At 39.5% G+C, this 14,372-nt stretch overlaps 2 protein-coding genes across 2 annotated transcripts in view; both read left to right on the top strand.

Moving 5' to 3' along the window:
* The first annotated feature begins 3,233 nt into the window (after positions 1 to 3,233).
* The window catches only part of LOC117989379 (arylalkylamine N-acetyltransferase 1-like), a 13,320-nt gene continuing 2,181 nt past the window's right edge, over positions 3,234 to 14,372 (top strand). The window contains 4 exon segments of the mRNA XM_034976729.2: positions 3,234 to 3,271; positions 8,889 to 9,088; positions 10,661 to 10,756; positions 11,136 to 11,309. Of these exon segments, the coding sequence (XP_034832620.1) occupies positions 8,891 to 9,088; positions 10,661 to 10,756; positions 11,136 to 11,309 (468 nt within the window). The 5' untranslated portion in view covers positions 3,234 to 3,271; positions 8,889 to 8,890.
* Positions 12,385 to 14,072, top strand: LOC138403404 (uncharacterized). The gene is made up of 2 exons (XM_069503788.1): positions 12,385 to 12,530; positions 12,668 to 14,072. Exons 1-2 carry the CDS (start codon positions 12,525 to 12,527, stop codon positions 13,145 to 13,147), a joined length of 486 nt encoding a protein of 161 aa, XP_069359889.1. The 5' UTR covers positions 12,385 to 12,524; the 3' UTR covers positions 13,148 to 14,072.

Below are 14,372 nucleotides of genomic sequence, written 5' to 3' on the forward strand. Positions count from 1 at the left end.
ATTGGTTAAATTCTCCTTATCTTTTCTCAGTCGTAGGCTTTAAAAAAGCGGTCAAGTACGAGTCAGACTCGCGCACCGAGGGTTCCGTACTCGGGTTTTTTTCGACATTTTGATGATGTAACCACAAATTCACGGTTTTCAGATTTTTCCCCGAATGACTGCCATAAGACCTACCTACCAAATTTCATGATTTTAGGTCAACGGGAAGTACCCTATAGGTTTCTTGACAGACAACAAAGTGATCCTATAAGGTTTCCGTTTTTCCTTTTGAGGTACGGAACCTTAAAAACCGGTCAAGTGCGAGTCGGACTCGCACATGAAGGTTTCTTTACCATTTTCCGTAATCCGTACAAATTTGCTACATCCGCGTTGCGGCCGCGCATCAATTCATCGATCGAATTATATGGATTTACAAAGCAGCGCGGCCGCAGAGCTGCCTCTACGCGGCACTTGGGGGCAAATTTTAAGGTGCCCTGTATTTGCAGGGCGGCCATTTTGAAATCAGCCATCTTGGTTTTTAATAGACGTATGATTTTTTACACCTTTATTACCTGTTATCTCCCAAATCCACCGTGATCCAAACAAACGTTCCTTCCAATGTTGGGGATAATACGCAGAGAAACTTATCTACATCTACACTAATCTACACTAATATTATAAAGAGGAAAACTTTGTTTGTTTGTTTGTTTGTTTGTTTGTTTGTTTGTTTGTTTGTACTGAATAGGCTCAAAAACTACTGGACCGATTTTAAAAATTCTTTCACCATTCGAAAGCTACATTATCCACGAGTAACATAGGCTATATTTTATTTTGGAAAAAAATAGGGTTCCGTAAGATATTTGGGTTTTTCGGACACAAGGTGTAAAAAATCAACCAGAAAAGTTACTTATTTTGCGTACGCTGCCTAAACTATAAAAGATAGAACCATAAAATGTTCTAATTAATTGTAGATCTTATAAATATCTACAAAAAAGTCCGCGACACACTATACCCATCTATGTCGAGTGAGGCACAGCAACCATTTTTTTATTTAAAAATCTTGAATTTTTTTTGGACTACATTTAAACGCGTTTATTTTACTCATGCTATTAATCCTTATCAAAATAAATGATTTCATCACTAAGAACAGTTTATGGAGATAATATTTGGTCTTTGAATGATTAAAATTGGACGTTTGGTTTTGAAGTTATGGCGAAATTAAAATATTACGATTTCTGCTGCACGGCCCGTTGTATATTATATAAAGAGGTAATGTCGTTAAGTTTGTTTGTAGGGGGTAATCTTTAGAACTACTGAACCGATTTTAAAAATTCTTTCACCAGTAGAAAGCTACATTATTCCTGAGTGACATAGGCTATACGGGATCTTTAATATTATATAAAGAGGTAATGTCGTTAAGTTTGTTTGTAGGGGGTAATCTTTAGAACTACTGAACCGATTTTAAAAATTCTTTCACCAGTAGAAAGCTACATTATTCCTGAGTGACATAGGCTATACGGGATCTTTAAAAACCTAAATCTACGCGGGCGAAGCCGCGGGGATCAGCTAGTAGCTTTTATAAAATAACGAAGGTCTGGCACGCGCTGGCCATCTTGATCATCTGGCTTAGTCCATCAAGACTTAAGCGCCGCGGAATATTTATTATCTTGGCGTCATGCTTAGGCTGCACTAAGTAGGTAGGTATTTACTATAGACAGAGAGGTTCTTGTATCAAGGATGCTGAGGAGACGTGACTCAATTGGAATGCCAGGAATTATAGTGCTCATTATTTGTGCTAAAGACGTTCAAATATAAACCTTAAACCCAACAACATAAGAGATACAATTATGTAGTTGGTGCGCCGTGCGACTGTTTGTAGAATCTTTTTCTTTGGCAAGTAGGTAATCTCACCTGGTGATTGGGTAGGTACATGTTAAAACCTGGGTAAATCCATAATAGGCATTATAAATGATTAAGTGTGTCTGTCACCTTTCACAGCCCATCTTAAATAAATATTTTTCATTTTCATCTTTGACGAAACTCAGGTTTAGCACTGAGGAATTTTGGACAAGAAGACATATCTTGAAGTTTCCTGAACGCTGCCCAACCGAGTTGGATTCGGCGGCTGACCTCTTTCTCGTGTAGAGTATAAGAAGATAAGGTGTGTATATCCACTACAATAAAGATAGTATTAACCGAACGTCCCGTGATTTACTTCACCACCAAGATCCCGCCTTACAACTTGTCATCAGATAGCAAAATTACTGATCTACCTATATTACGCGACAGGTCGAGATGGCAGTCGGGGAGGTAACGCCCCGTACACCCGCACAGCAACTCGGCGCGGGCGAGCGTGGGTGATGTGCGGGACGTTCCCCCGCCTCATTGCCATCTCAACCTGTCGCGAACTATAGGTACCTACTTACTAATTATTTTTTCCGATAGAAGTAGGTCTATATTTTTAATGTCAATAATTCGTATGCATGTTTATGGACACTCACTATAAAAATGAGTGACCATTTAAAAAAGGTAGCCCGTATAAAAACTCAATTTATATACTTACTGAAATATCAATCCATATCAGTCATAGGTACAAATAGATTTATCACGTTAGCTCGGCTCCATATATATATCTATGAGGCTAGGGTAGGGCAGCGATATAAATGTTCCACTAGATGCGGCACTTCAAGTACAGTACGCGGTCAAAAGTGATGAACATCTTTAGAAGGAGATAGCAAATTTGTAGAGCACTGTCTCGGTCGTTGAAATCGACAAAACGTCATTTGGGTATGAGTGACAGAGACAACGCTGTACAAAGCTGAATTGTCTTTCTAAGGGCCAATGCTCATCACTTTCGGCCGCGTACTGTAACAATGTTCCAACGAACATCGGTGTCCGCACTCTCGCCCGAGGCCGTAGCGTGAGTCCACATCTGGGTGACGTTAGAAATTGTGTGTTGCCTTACAAGATATAAGTAGGGTCCATTGTCGGTCATAATTGGATCGTTAAGGACGTGCTTAGGCCGTCTTTTATCGGATAGGTCGACACGGTCGGGGATGTATGAGGCTGCCTGAACCACTAGAAAGTTAGCGCGTCTGATTGCTTACTCAAAATAGTTTTTAAAAAGCTGTTTATTAGTGGTAAGCTATTGTCGGGATATGAAGCGCCGCATCTAGTGGAACGTTTGATATATCGCTGGGCTAGGGCGGGCGGGCGTTAAGGCGGGCGGGCTGTTATCACTACGCGAGGTCTGAGCACAGTGCGCAGTGATCTCCCGACGGCGCCGCACGAGGTAAGCTTTTACAAACCCCAGACATCACAATGACTTTACCTATTAAATTTGAACAAAAAATACCCAATAACTGTATATTTTTCAATTTAATAGGCATTTTCATTGAAAGTTTAATTTTTAACCTCGTATTTATAAAATTCTACGTGTTGTATATTTTTTATTGTTATATGTTTTGTGTACCCCATGTATATTTTATGGTTGGGAGATTTTCATCTTATTGAACGATTGCCTCGATAATGGTGATTTGATTTCTATTGTTTCATGTTTTGATAAAATGTTTTACGAGTTTCGTTTGTTGTTTTAAATGGTCAGGTGATTATTATTTGTTTAAATGTTTGCTTTAATGATATAATACTAGCTGATGCCCGTGACTTCGTACGCGTGGATTTAGGTTTTTAAAAATCCCTTGGGAACTCTTTCGTTTTCCGGGATAAAAAGTAGCCTATGTCATCTTTCCAGGTCTTTAACTATACCCATGCCAAAAATCACGTTAATCCGTTGCTCCGTTGCGACGTGATTGAAGGACAAACCAACAAATAAACACACTTTCGGATTTATAATAAGGGTACCTACTGATTAGATAAGTAGACGAACATAATTGGTAGGCACCTATCTAACTTAATTCTCTTCCAAAAAATTGTAAAATAGCATTGCTTTTCGGAGTTATGTGCATTTTAAACCATAAATGAATATCACTTGCTTCAACTGTAAAACATCATGAAGAATTCGCATGCTTGAGAGTTCTCCAAGATGTTCTCAAAGGTGTGTAAAATCTTCCAATCCTCACTTGGCCAGCGTGGTGGACTATACCTAAAACCTTCTCATTCTGCAAGAAGACATCCGTGCCCAGCGGAATTGATGATTCGAGATAGTTCTACTAATTTATGCAGATAGTTTAATATAGGTAGGTACTTAATTACAAAAGGTTTATTGTCCATTCTATGATGGCCGCTAACGAAATTCAGTTAATTATGCGCTAGGAACATTAAGCGTCTGAACGCTTGACATATTTTATCCCCTGCTTTTCTCTTCGGGGCTCCATTGCACGAAGTACAGTCAGCATCGTAATCAGTTATTTTTTATACATTTTAAAACAAGGCATGTTAGACATGACCAATTTTATCGTGTAATGGTTGGAGCTACCGTCAACTAGATACCAATCTATAATAATTGGCTTCCTCGTCTCTCGTACATATAAGCTTCCTCGTCTCTCTACAGTCTACACCGAGCTACGATCACTAAACTTGTTGCGGACTGTACTTGATACGAGCTAGTCTAAAACATTCATGCTAATGGCGTGGCATTCCCCCGCGACCGGCGTGCTTTGCCGAGCCACCTCTGTCTCGTCTTTCCACCTGTTATGATCACTTGTTGCGGACTGTACCTACTTGATACGAGCTAGTCTAAAACATTCTTGCTAATGGCGTGGAATTCCCCGGCGACCAGCGTGCTCTGCGAGCCTCGAGCCAGCTCCCTCGTTTCTTTACACTGTGCCACGATCACTTGTTGCGAACTGTACTTGATACTAGCTAGTCTAAAACATTCTTGCTAATGGCGTGGAATTCCCCGGCGACCGGCGTGCTCTGCAAGCCTCGAGTCGGTTCCCTCGTTTCTTTACACCGAACCACGATAACTTATTGCGGACTGTACTTGATACGAGCTAGTCTAAAACATTCTTGCTAATGGCGTGGCATTCCTCGGCGAGTGGCGACCAGCGTGCTCTGCGAGCCTCGAGCCAGCTCCCTCGTCTCTTTACACTGTGCCACGATCACTTGTTGCGAACTGTACTCGATACGAGCTAGTCTAAACATTCTTGCTAATGGCGCGGAATTCCCCGGCGACCGGCGTGCTCTGCGAGCCTCGAGAGCCAGGCCAGACACCTCCCTCGTTCTCTTGCTACGAAACACCTAGCTACGAATATGAAAACTAATATTCGTCGTAGGTCCAACAAAAATTAAGAGAGTCTAAAGGCTACTTATTTTATGCACTTTAAAAAGAAAGATTTAATATTTTTGATAAGTAGGTACTTAATTAATAATTTGTAATAAGAATATTATTATTTGTAAAAATATGATTTAGCTACGTAGGTGATAAATATCGATCTTCCCGTTTTCGATTTACCGGTAAAAATTTTACCGTTTCCGGTGTACAAATATTTATCAAGTTGACAGTTGTGGAAACTTAACGGTTTACAGGTTAGACTGAAATCTACTCCTTCAACCGTAAAGCAAGTTACAGTACGCGGCCGAAAGTAATGTGCATCGACCTTTAGAAGGAAATAGCTTTGTAGGGCACTGTCTCTGTCGTCGAGACCGACAAAACGTCAGTCGTCACATCGTCACAACGTCATTCTAAAGGCCGATGTACGTTACTTTCGGTCGCGTACTACGTACACAAAGTTTACACTGTTAAATAATTACATCTACCTATACCTACCTACATATTTATTAATTAGACAGTCTACTGTTTGTTAAAAAAGTACACCAAACATAACGAAAATGTTAAGAAAAGATTAAGAGCTTGTTAAGTACAATGAAGAACTCTCTATGAAGAGCTTTTCTATATACCACAGTATACGTATATCATCATCATGATCAACCCATCGCCGGCTCACTGCTGAACACGGGTCTCCTCTCAGAGTGAGAAGGGTATATTGGCCGTAGTCTGCCACGCTGGCCATGTGCGGATTGGCAGACTTCACACACCTTTGAGAACATTATGGAGAATTCTCAGGCATGCAGGTTTCCTCACGATGTTTTCCTTCACCGTTAAAGCAAGTGATATTTAATTATTTAAAACGCACAAAACTCGCACAAGTTAAAGGTGTGTGCCCGGGATTGAACCCCCGACCTCCGATTAGGAGGCGGACGTCCTAACCACTGGGCTTACGCAGCTTTTGGTAAATCTCAAGTAGATTTAGTATAATATTATAATTACTTAATTTTTAGGGTTCCGTGCCTCAAAAGTAAAATCGGAACCCTTATATAGGATCACTCTGTTGTCTGTCTGTCTTTCTGTCAAGAAACCTATAGGGTACTTCCCGTTGACTTAGAATCAAGAAATTTTGCAGGTAAGAAGGTCTTATAGCAGACATAAAGGGAGAACCGTGCAGTTAGGGTTACATCACAAGAAAAAAATAAAAATGTGTTCATGAAAAATTATTGCTATTTTCACCTTTCAAAGTAAGATTACTATACCAAATGGGGTATCATATGAATGGGCTTTACTTGTAGGTACATTCTAAAAAATATTTTTATTTATTTTTTGGCATAATAGTTTTTGATTTATAGTGCAAAATGTCGATAAAATACGATTATATTACGGAACCCTCAGTGCGCGAGTCTGACTTGCACTTGGCCGGTTTTTCCTTTATCGTCCTACAAACAAGATTTAACATTGTTATGGGAGCAAGATTGCTTGTTATAAAATGAGCTAAGTTGATAGTAGCTTCATAAAGCCTTTATGTGAGCTCAAACTTCGAGGGAACATGACGGAAAGTTACTTAGAGTACGAGTAGGTTGTGTATAATGAACGCTTTAGCTATCAACTTTCTGTTACGATGTTGTGGTAAGAACCTACCTACTTACTTCCCACGCTATTTTATAGATAGAACTTTAGATACCATTGTTAAACACGAATAAATAGTTAAGCACGACAAAAACAGTGATTTTTAGGGTTCCGTACCCAAAGGGTAAAACAGGACCCTATCACTAAGACCCTATTTAACCCCCGTGGGAATAGAATTTTCAAAAATCGTGAAATACGTATTATTTATTCATAACAGAAAGCCTCAGAGTAGATAGGTATAATATAATCATAATACCACATTCTAGCAAATAAAAACTATTTCTATTTCTTTATACAAAAGGATAGGTACACTATATAATACAGCCACTGACTGACTGAGATAACGTAACTTCAGGTTAAACAGTTAGGTCTAGAAACTTGTAGCTATGATACCTACTATTTAATTTTGTCTCTGTAACGCCCCACTACTAAAGATTTTGAAACCCTAAATCCGCGTGGCGAAGTCGCGGGAAAAGGCTAGACAATTAATATGAAAGCCAGCAATAAATCCGTTTTCCAATATTTCTATACAGTAAGGTTTAGTAAGAGACTTTACATCACGCCAACGTTTATAGAATTATTCGAGCGTCGAAAGTAAAATGGGCCTTAACAAAATAAAGCGATTTGTGTTGGGTCAAGACGTATCGAGTTGCAATATGATTCGCTAACTCAGTGTCTAACATTGGATGATAGCCACCAAGCTCATTTCACATTGCTTCTTTACTGAGTGATATTAAAATAATTTCTCGTTGAAAACTTTCAATGGATTAAAAATAAATATCAATATCAGTGTTGAACACTGAGTTAGCGAATCGCCCCGCTCGCGCTGATCCGAGAAATGACGCTCGAATTCTATACACATTTCGAGATGTGAAATCTCATACTAAACCTACAGGAACCTATCCCCACGGGCCCAACTCGATAGGCTTTGACACAACGCGGGCTTTGCTTAAGTATTTTAACACTCGAACTCTATCAACGTTGGCGAGACGGGAAATCTCATACTATCCCTACAGGAGCCAAACCCCCACCGGCCTAGTTCGATAGGCCTTGACCCAACACAACGTTTTATTACCCCCCCCCCTCCCCCCTTAGAGTCGAGCTTCTTCGATAATGGTCCTTCTAAATTGAAATTCTTCCCGCCCAAAGAAATTTATCCTTTCATTTTTATTGTTCTGCGAAAATCACCGCGTTTCTCAGTTTAACGATGACTGCAGGTTTTGACTAATAAAATTTAAATTGATGGTAAGTAACTAGTACCTGTTTAGAGATAGATGCAGCACTAGAATATTATCATTTTTAGGGTTCCGTATAAAATGGTACAATAGGAACTTTATTCTAAGTGATGCGGCCACGAAAACACGAAGACACCAACTCCACGAAGGTCTGAGCTATGAAGTCATCATAGAACTAGCATGACAATCAATAGACCTACTAAGTATATCTACTATAAGCTGTCGCTGGTATACGGCATGATCTATTATGTTTACCTAGGTATTTTTCAATTTCTAAATTGGCCCTTGTGGGAGGGTGGGAGGCTTTGGCCATGGCTAGTTACGTACCATCCTTCCTTACCATTTGGTGGTAAAAAATGCAATACCTCTTCTTACTTCCGCATCATTACTCTACCACCAGGTGAAAACGCGAAAAAAATTCAATTTGAAAGCGTTAGTAAGTATGTACTGAAATAAGTAGCTGTGACGGACGGCCAGTTGAAGTCCGACCATCCTTTCCTTCACCTCCTTCCTCTTTCACCAGATTGGTATACGAAATCCTAAAAAAGTATTTCATCACTATCATCATCAACCGATAGACGTCCACTGCTGGATATGGTGCGATGTCACCATTCCAGCACCTTGAGGCTGAGATCTATAGAGCGCACTTCCACTTTCTTATGAGGCCCATGGTTAACGACCATGTCTCGGATCCATATATCATCACTGGCAACACGCACTGTTCGAAGACTTTGGTCTTCAAGCACTGAGGAACTTTGGACAAGAAGAAATCTTGAAGCTACTAAGTAGTTATGTATAATTTATGAATTTTCCAGCCATGGTGCACTACACGACAATAACGCCAGAGATGAGCGAAGGTGTGCTGCGCCACCTGCGCGACAGCTTCTTTGCGGATGAACCTCTCAACAAAGCAGTGCAGCTCTGCCAAAGAGGACAACCTCATGCTGCGCTCGAGCGACTGTGCGCTGCTACCATGGCAGACGGACTGTCCATTGCGGCTCTTGACCAGGACACGGTATGGTAGAGAGAGACAGGTCTGTATCTGACAGCTTCACCCCTAACAAAGCAGTGCAGCTCTGCCAAAGAGGACAACCCCATGCTGCGCTCGAGCGACTGTGCGCTGCTACCATGGCAGACGGACTGTCCATTGCGGCTCTTGACCAGGACACGGTATGGTAGAGAGAGACAGGTCTGTATCTGACAGCTTCACCCCTAACAAAGCAGTGCAGCTCTGCCAAAGAGGACAACCCCATGCTGCGCTCGAGCGACTGTGCGCTGCTACCATGGCAGACGGACTGTCCATTGCGGCTCTTGACCAGGACACGGTATGGTAGAGAGAGACAGGTCTGTATCTGACAGCTTCACCCCTAACAAAGCAGTGCAGCTCTGCCAAAGAGGACAACCCCATGCTGCGCTCGAGCGACTGTGCGCTGCTACCATGGCAGACGGACTGTCCATTGCGGCTCTTGACCAGGACACGGTATGGTAGAGAGAGACAGGTCTGTATCTGACAGCTTCACCCCTAACAAAGCAGTGCAGCTCTGCCAAAGAGGACAACCCCATGCTGCGCTCGAGCGACTGTGCGCTGCTACCATGGCAGACGGACTGTCCATTGCGGCTCTTGACCATGACACGGTATGGTAGAGAGAAACAGCTCTGAATCTGACAGCTTCACCCGTAACAAAACAGTGCATCTCTTCCAACGAAGTCATCCTCACCTAGCATCGCTACTATATGGCAAATGCGATATCGCACCTCTCGACGAATTCTCAATAGAAAGATCTTGATCTCATATACAAAGATCTTGATGCCCAACCTCGTGGCTATTTCATTTACCAAGTTATGCCAATAAGCTGCCCGAATAGCTGCCCTGACTTCATAACGAATTAAAAAAATTAGGTCTGGTATGTTGTGGGGTATCAGAATCACCCCCATGTATGTTCCACGATTTTTTATAGTTTTAGAATTGTTTTTAGGGTTCCGTACCTCAAAAGGAAAAACGGAACCCATATAGGATCACTTTGTTGTCTGTCTGTCTGTCTGTCTGTCCGTCTATCTGTCAAGAAACCTACAGGGTACTTCCCGTTGACCTAGAATCATGAAATTTGGCAGGTAGGTGGATCTTATGGCTGACATTTGGGGAAAAATCTGAAAACCGTGAATTTAGGGTTAGATCACACAAAAAAAATTAAATTGTGGTCATTAACTAATAATTAGTATTTTCAACTTTCGAAGTGAGTGACTATGTCAAGTGGGGTATCATATGAAAGGTCTTCACCTGTATATTCTAAAACAGATTTTTATTTATTTTTATGCATCATAGTTTTTGAATTATCGTGCAAAATGTCGAAAAAATACGACTGTAGTACGGAACCCTCATTGCGCGAGCCTGACTCGCACTTGGCCGGTTTTTTTGTGGAATTTCGACATGACCATCTTTAAAAAATCTAAAAAAAAGCAAAAGACTTTTTAGGAAAGATACTAATATTGTGGTGTATGAAGACTATGGTTTAACGTGCTAAACCTAAGCTTCTTTAGTAGGTTTACAGTAGAGATTAGTAATTAAAAGTATTAATCGGGTTTACAGGTATTAGGAGTGGCGCTGAACGGGATATTGTGACCCGGTGATATCGAACAATCTATTGAGAAAATCCAGCACTCCCCAGATGCAAAGTTTAATAAGGTACAAAAAAACCTATGGTATAGCCTAGGTAGTAATCATAATGTAAGTAATACGGCTCTGCCAAAAATCAGCGCTTCGTTAAAATTCAAATACTGCAGCATTATGCTGGGGCAGAGTAACCCGTAGCTCACACACGAAATCGTTTTTACTTTCTAGCTCGTAGTTTAAAGTTTAGCTGAAATTTTGTATTTTTATCATCTTTTGTATTTTTTTCTCTTGTGTGTTCTGAGAGCTACTTTTTTTTAATTTATTTATTTACCTACAAAAGAGTTCGTTGTGTGAGTCTACTACTACTAAAATACATCCAGGATTTTAATGCATGAAACCGAAACTAAAAGTGGCGCAACTTAAATTTTACATTTTTTAAAATTAATTTCAGATTTTTACCATCCTGTACACCGTGAGCCGCGACTTGGACTTGTTCAACACGTTCCAAGTAGACCGCATCCTGGAGTGCCGCATCATATCCGTGTCGCAGCAGGCGCGCGGCCAGGGCCTGGCGCGGGAACTGATGAAGAAGAGCATTGAGACTGCTATGGACAAGGGATTCAAGGTGTGCAATATACCTTAACAGTAACACTAAATACTTCGCAGCAGGCCTATTGTAGGTGTATCTTAGTGAAAAGTTTGAAAGAAACTTGCAGTTACCTAAGTAGTGTAGAAAGTCGATTCTGGGCCACCCCGGGGGGTCCGCGAAAAAAAAATTGTCCCGCCCACAAAAAAAGACCACCACCATTGGCTCTGGATGTTCGCCGTTTTTAGACCATTGGCTCAAACCTAACCTAACCTAACCTAACCTAACATATATCGATCGGGTCGTTAGCGGGAAACTAAAAGGGCAATTGGAATCTCCTACCACTCATCTAGTGAATGATTGCGTGCGAGGCTGTAGGTACCTGCTACCTACGCTAGCTCTAACAATGAGTACCGTACGCGTCAAAATAACTTCGGAATGTCCAAGGCGTCACTTTCTCATTTTTCATCGGGGGTACGTACCTGCTCCGGCGCCAGGGGGTTTTAACAATGCCCCCCGCCCCTTATCCCCTCACCCGTCGATCCATGCATTTCTACAATTTTGTCCTTAACCGACTTTAAAAAAGGAGGTATTTTTCTGTATGTATGACTGTATTTTCATAAAATGTTTAAATACGAGTTTATCATGTTATCACCATATTGGATGACTGATATTGTTTATAATGAATAAGTAAATTAGAATTTGATAGCAATGCATTTCGTAGAAACTTAACCCAAGCTTTTATGATAATGTGTTCTCTTGCAAAAATATGTGAGATGCTCTCTCGTGTCAGTTTAAAATATATTTATTATCTCATTAACAAAAGATTAACAAAATTCACGATCGATCGTGTCGTTGATTTTTTTAGTTAGTCCACTCAATCTGTTTTTATCGCCCATTAACTTTAGGTAGATGCAAAAACTGATATCGCATGCAGGTGTTTCAGAGCATGTACATTCGTGTTTGTTTCGAAGATTTATAATCCCATTAAGAAGGACTAACAAAAAATTAACCCAAGCTTTTATGATAATGTGTTCTCTTAGTAGATACAAAAAAATATGATACATGCAGCTGCATGAAAACATGTTGACTCTTGCCTAAAAAGATGTGTGTATAAAAACGCACCATTGTAATTTTGTGTCACAAGTTTACTCGGTGCCAGATCGTTAGGATCAAATATCAGTGCTATAAGTCTTAAATATAAATCACCCGTCTAGAGCGATTGTGTTGTGAATCTACATATTTCCATCCATCATGACGGTAAGTTTGCAATTTTAGCGGTAACTAGGATCTTTTATAAACTTTTATAAATTTAAGTAAATATTATAATTAGTTTTTGTAATTCTATTAGTTAAAGTATCACCTTAATCTTATGCACTATTACCTTTTTATTTCAGGACTCACAGGAAGAATTCACTTACAAGCATTACTACTATCCACTCAATGTGCCAGATGATCAAGATGCGAGTGATTCCACATTAAATAATAAAAAGACTGCTTCAAAAAGGAGCAAACCAACGGAGCAAAACAATATAGATGTATTTTTCGAAAAACCAAAGAAAAAGAGGAGAACTACTATTTCGTCATCGGTAGCTCAAGCGACTGATGGAGGTCTATCCTATATCTCATCCAATGATGGTGATGGTGTCAGTGCAAGTCATCTCATCAAAATAGATGTCTATGACATGAAGAATCTGGAAGGGGTTTTACCTATTGATTACTGGAAATATGCAGATTTACGATTAAAGTACTACGTGAAATCAGACGCTGATAAATTTTATCACAGCACGCGAGATATTATTTACAACATAACAAAGCAGATCGCAGGAAGACATGATTGTAAAAAATATTTTATCGACAGAGATAACAAGCAATAACTACTAATACTAGTACTTATAAAGTATGGTTTAGCTAGCTTAGGATCATAATGATCGGTGCATACACATGCGTTTTTTCTGATAACTGCCTAAGCCGAGTCCCCCCACTCTTCGCCGATACAACAAAGTATAAAAGTGTTTTGCTTCGAAATACGAACTTCATATTTCATTACACTATGTCCAACTACACGATGTCGCCTCAACTTTGTGAACTGAACGAGACCATTTATGACGAAGAAATGGTTACAATATGTGAAGAAGTAGAAAATACAGTAAATTTGGAAGAGATAGAAGATGAAAATTGGTATTCGCAATTAGATAGAAGTCCATCACCATCACCAAGTCTCTACAGCCCTGTTGACTTCGTTGGGAAGGAAGATGCACTATTTGGGATACGAGGCCCCGCAACAGATGATGAAGAAACTATGCAAGATTCGCTCCATTCGCTCTCATCACAGTGTACACTTAAGTTATAGTTATGGGTACTTTAAGATTCATTTTTAATAAAAATGTTATGTAAGATTTTCATGCAAATAAAACTATAATTTTTCAAACCATTCTTTTTTATTTCATTTCTCTAAAAATAAAGTCTTAAACATATATTGTAACAGTTGATCATTATACAAAGTATTATCTGAAAATACATTAAGAAATTGTGACATTGAGATGTCGTTATATTTAAAATATATATAAACTAAACAATACATTCCACAAAATGAGCTGAAATAGTTTTGCAGTACTTTGTTGTTATGAATCCACTTCTTACAGTTGGTTTTTAGAAACATTTCATGATAATCCATTGGTTTTCGACCAAACGAGTCAAAATATTCACCGACACCATTAGTACCCACGTATATCGCTACCCAGTGAGATCCAGGTTTTGTATCGGGGTCTAAATTGGATATTAAATAAGCTGGTGGTGTTAAATATATCGGTATCTTATTAGCTGCAAATACATTGAAGTGAATATTTGCATCAATTTTTTTTAAATAGTTTTCTATCTCTTTGGTATCCATTGAAATTTTAATTATAAATAATTAAAATGTAAAATAATCTTCTTTACTGAATGGATGGTTAAGAAATGACTTAAAAAGTAATATCTCCATTTATATTAATTCTTAACTGTTGTAGTCTAAACTAACGTCTCGATTTTTATTAATTTCAATTACGTTATCAAACTCTGCGTATACTATGCAATTAACAGTTGTGGTTAGAGCTTTTTTTC

Source organism: Maniola hyperantus, chromosome 16 (genome assembly GCF_902806685.2).
Source record: "Maniola hyperantus chromosome 16, iAphHyp1.2, whole genome shotgun sequence".
NCBI classification, from domain to species: Eukaryota; Metazoa; Arthropoda; class Insecta; order Lepidoptera; family Nymphalidae; genus Maniola; species Maniola hyperantus.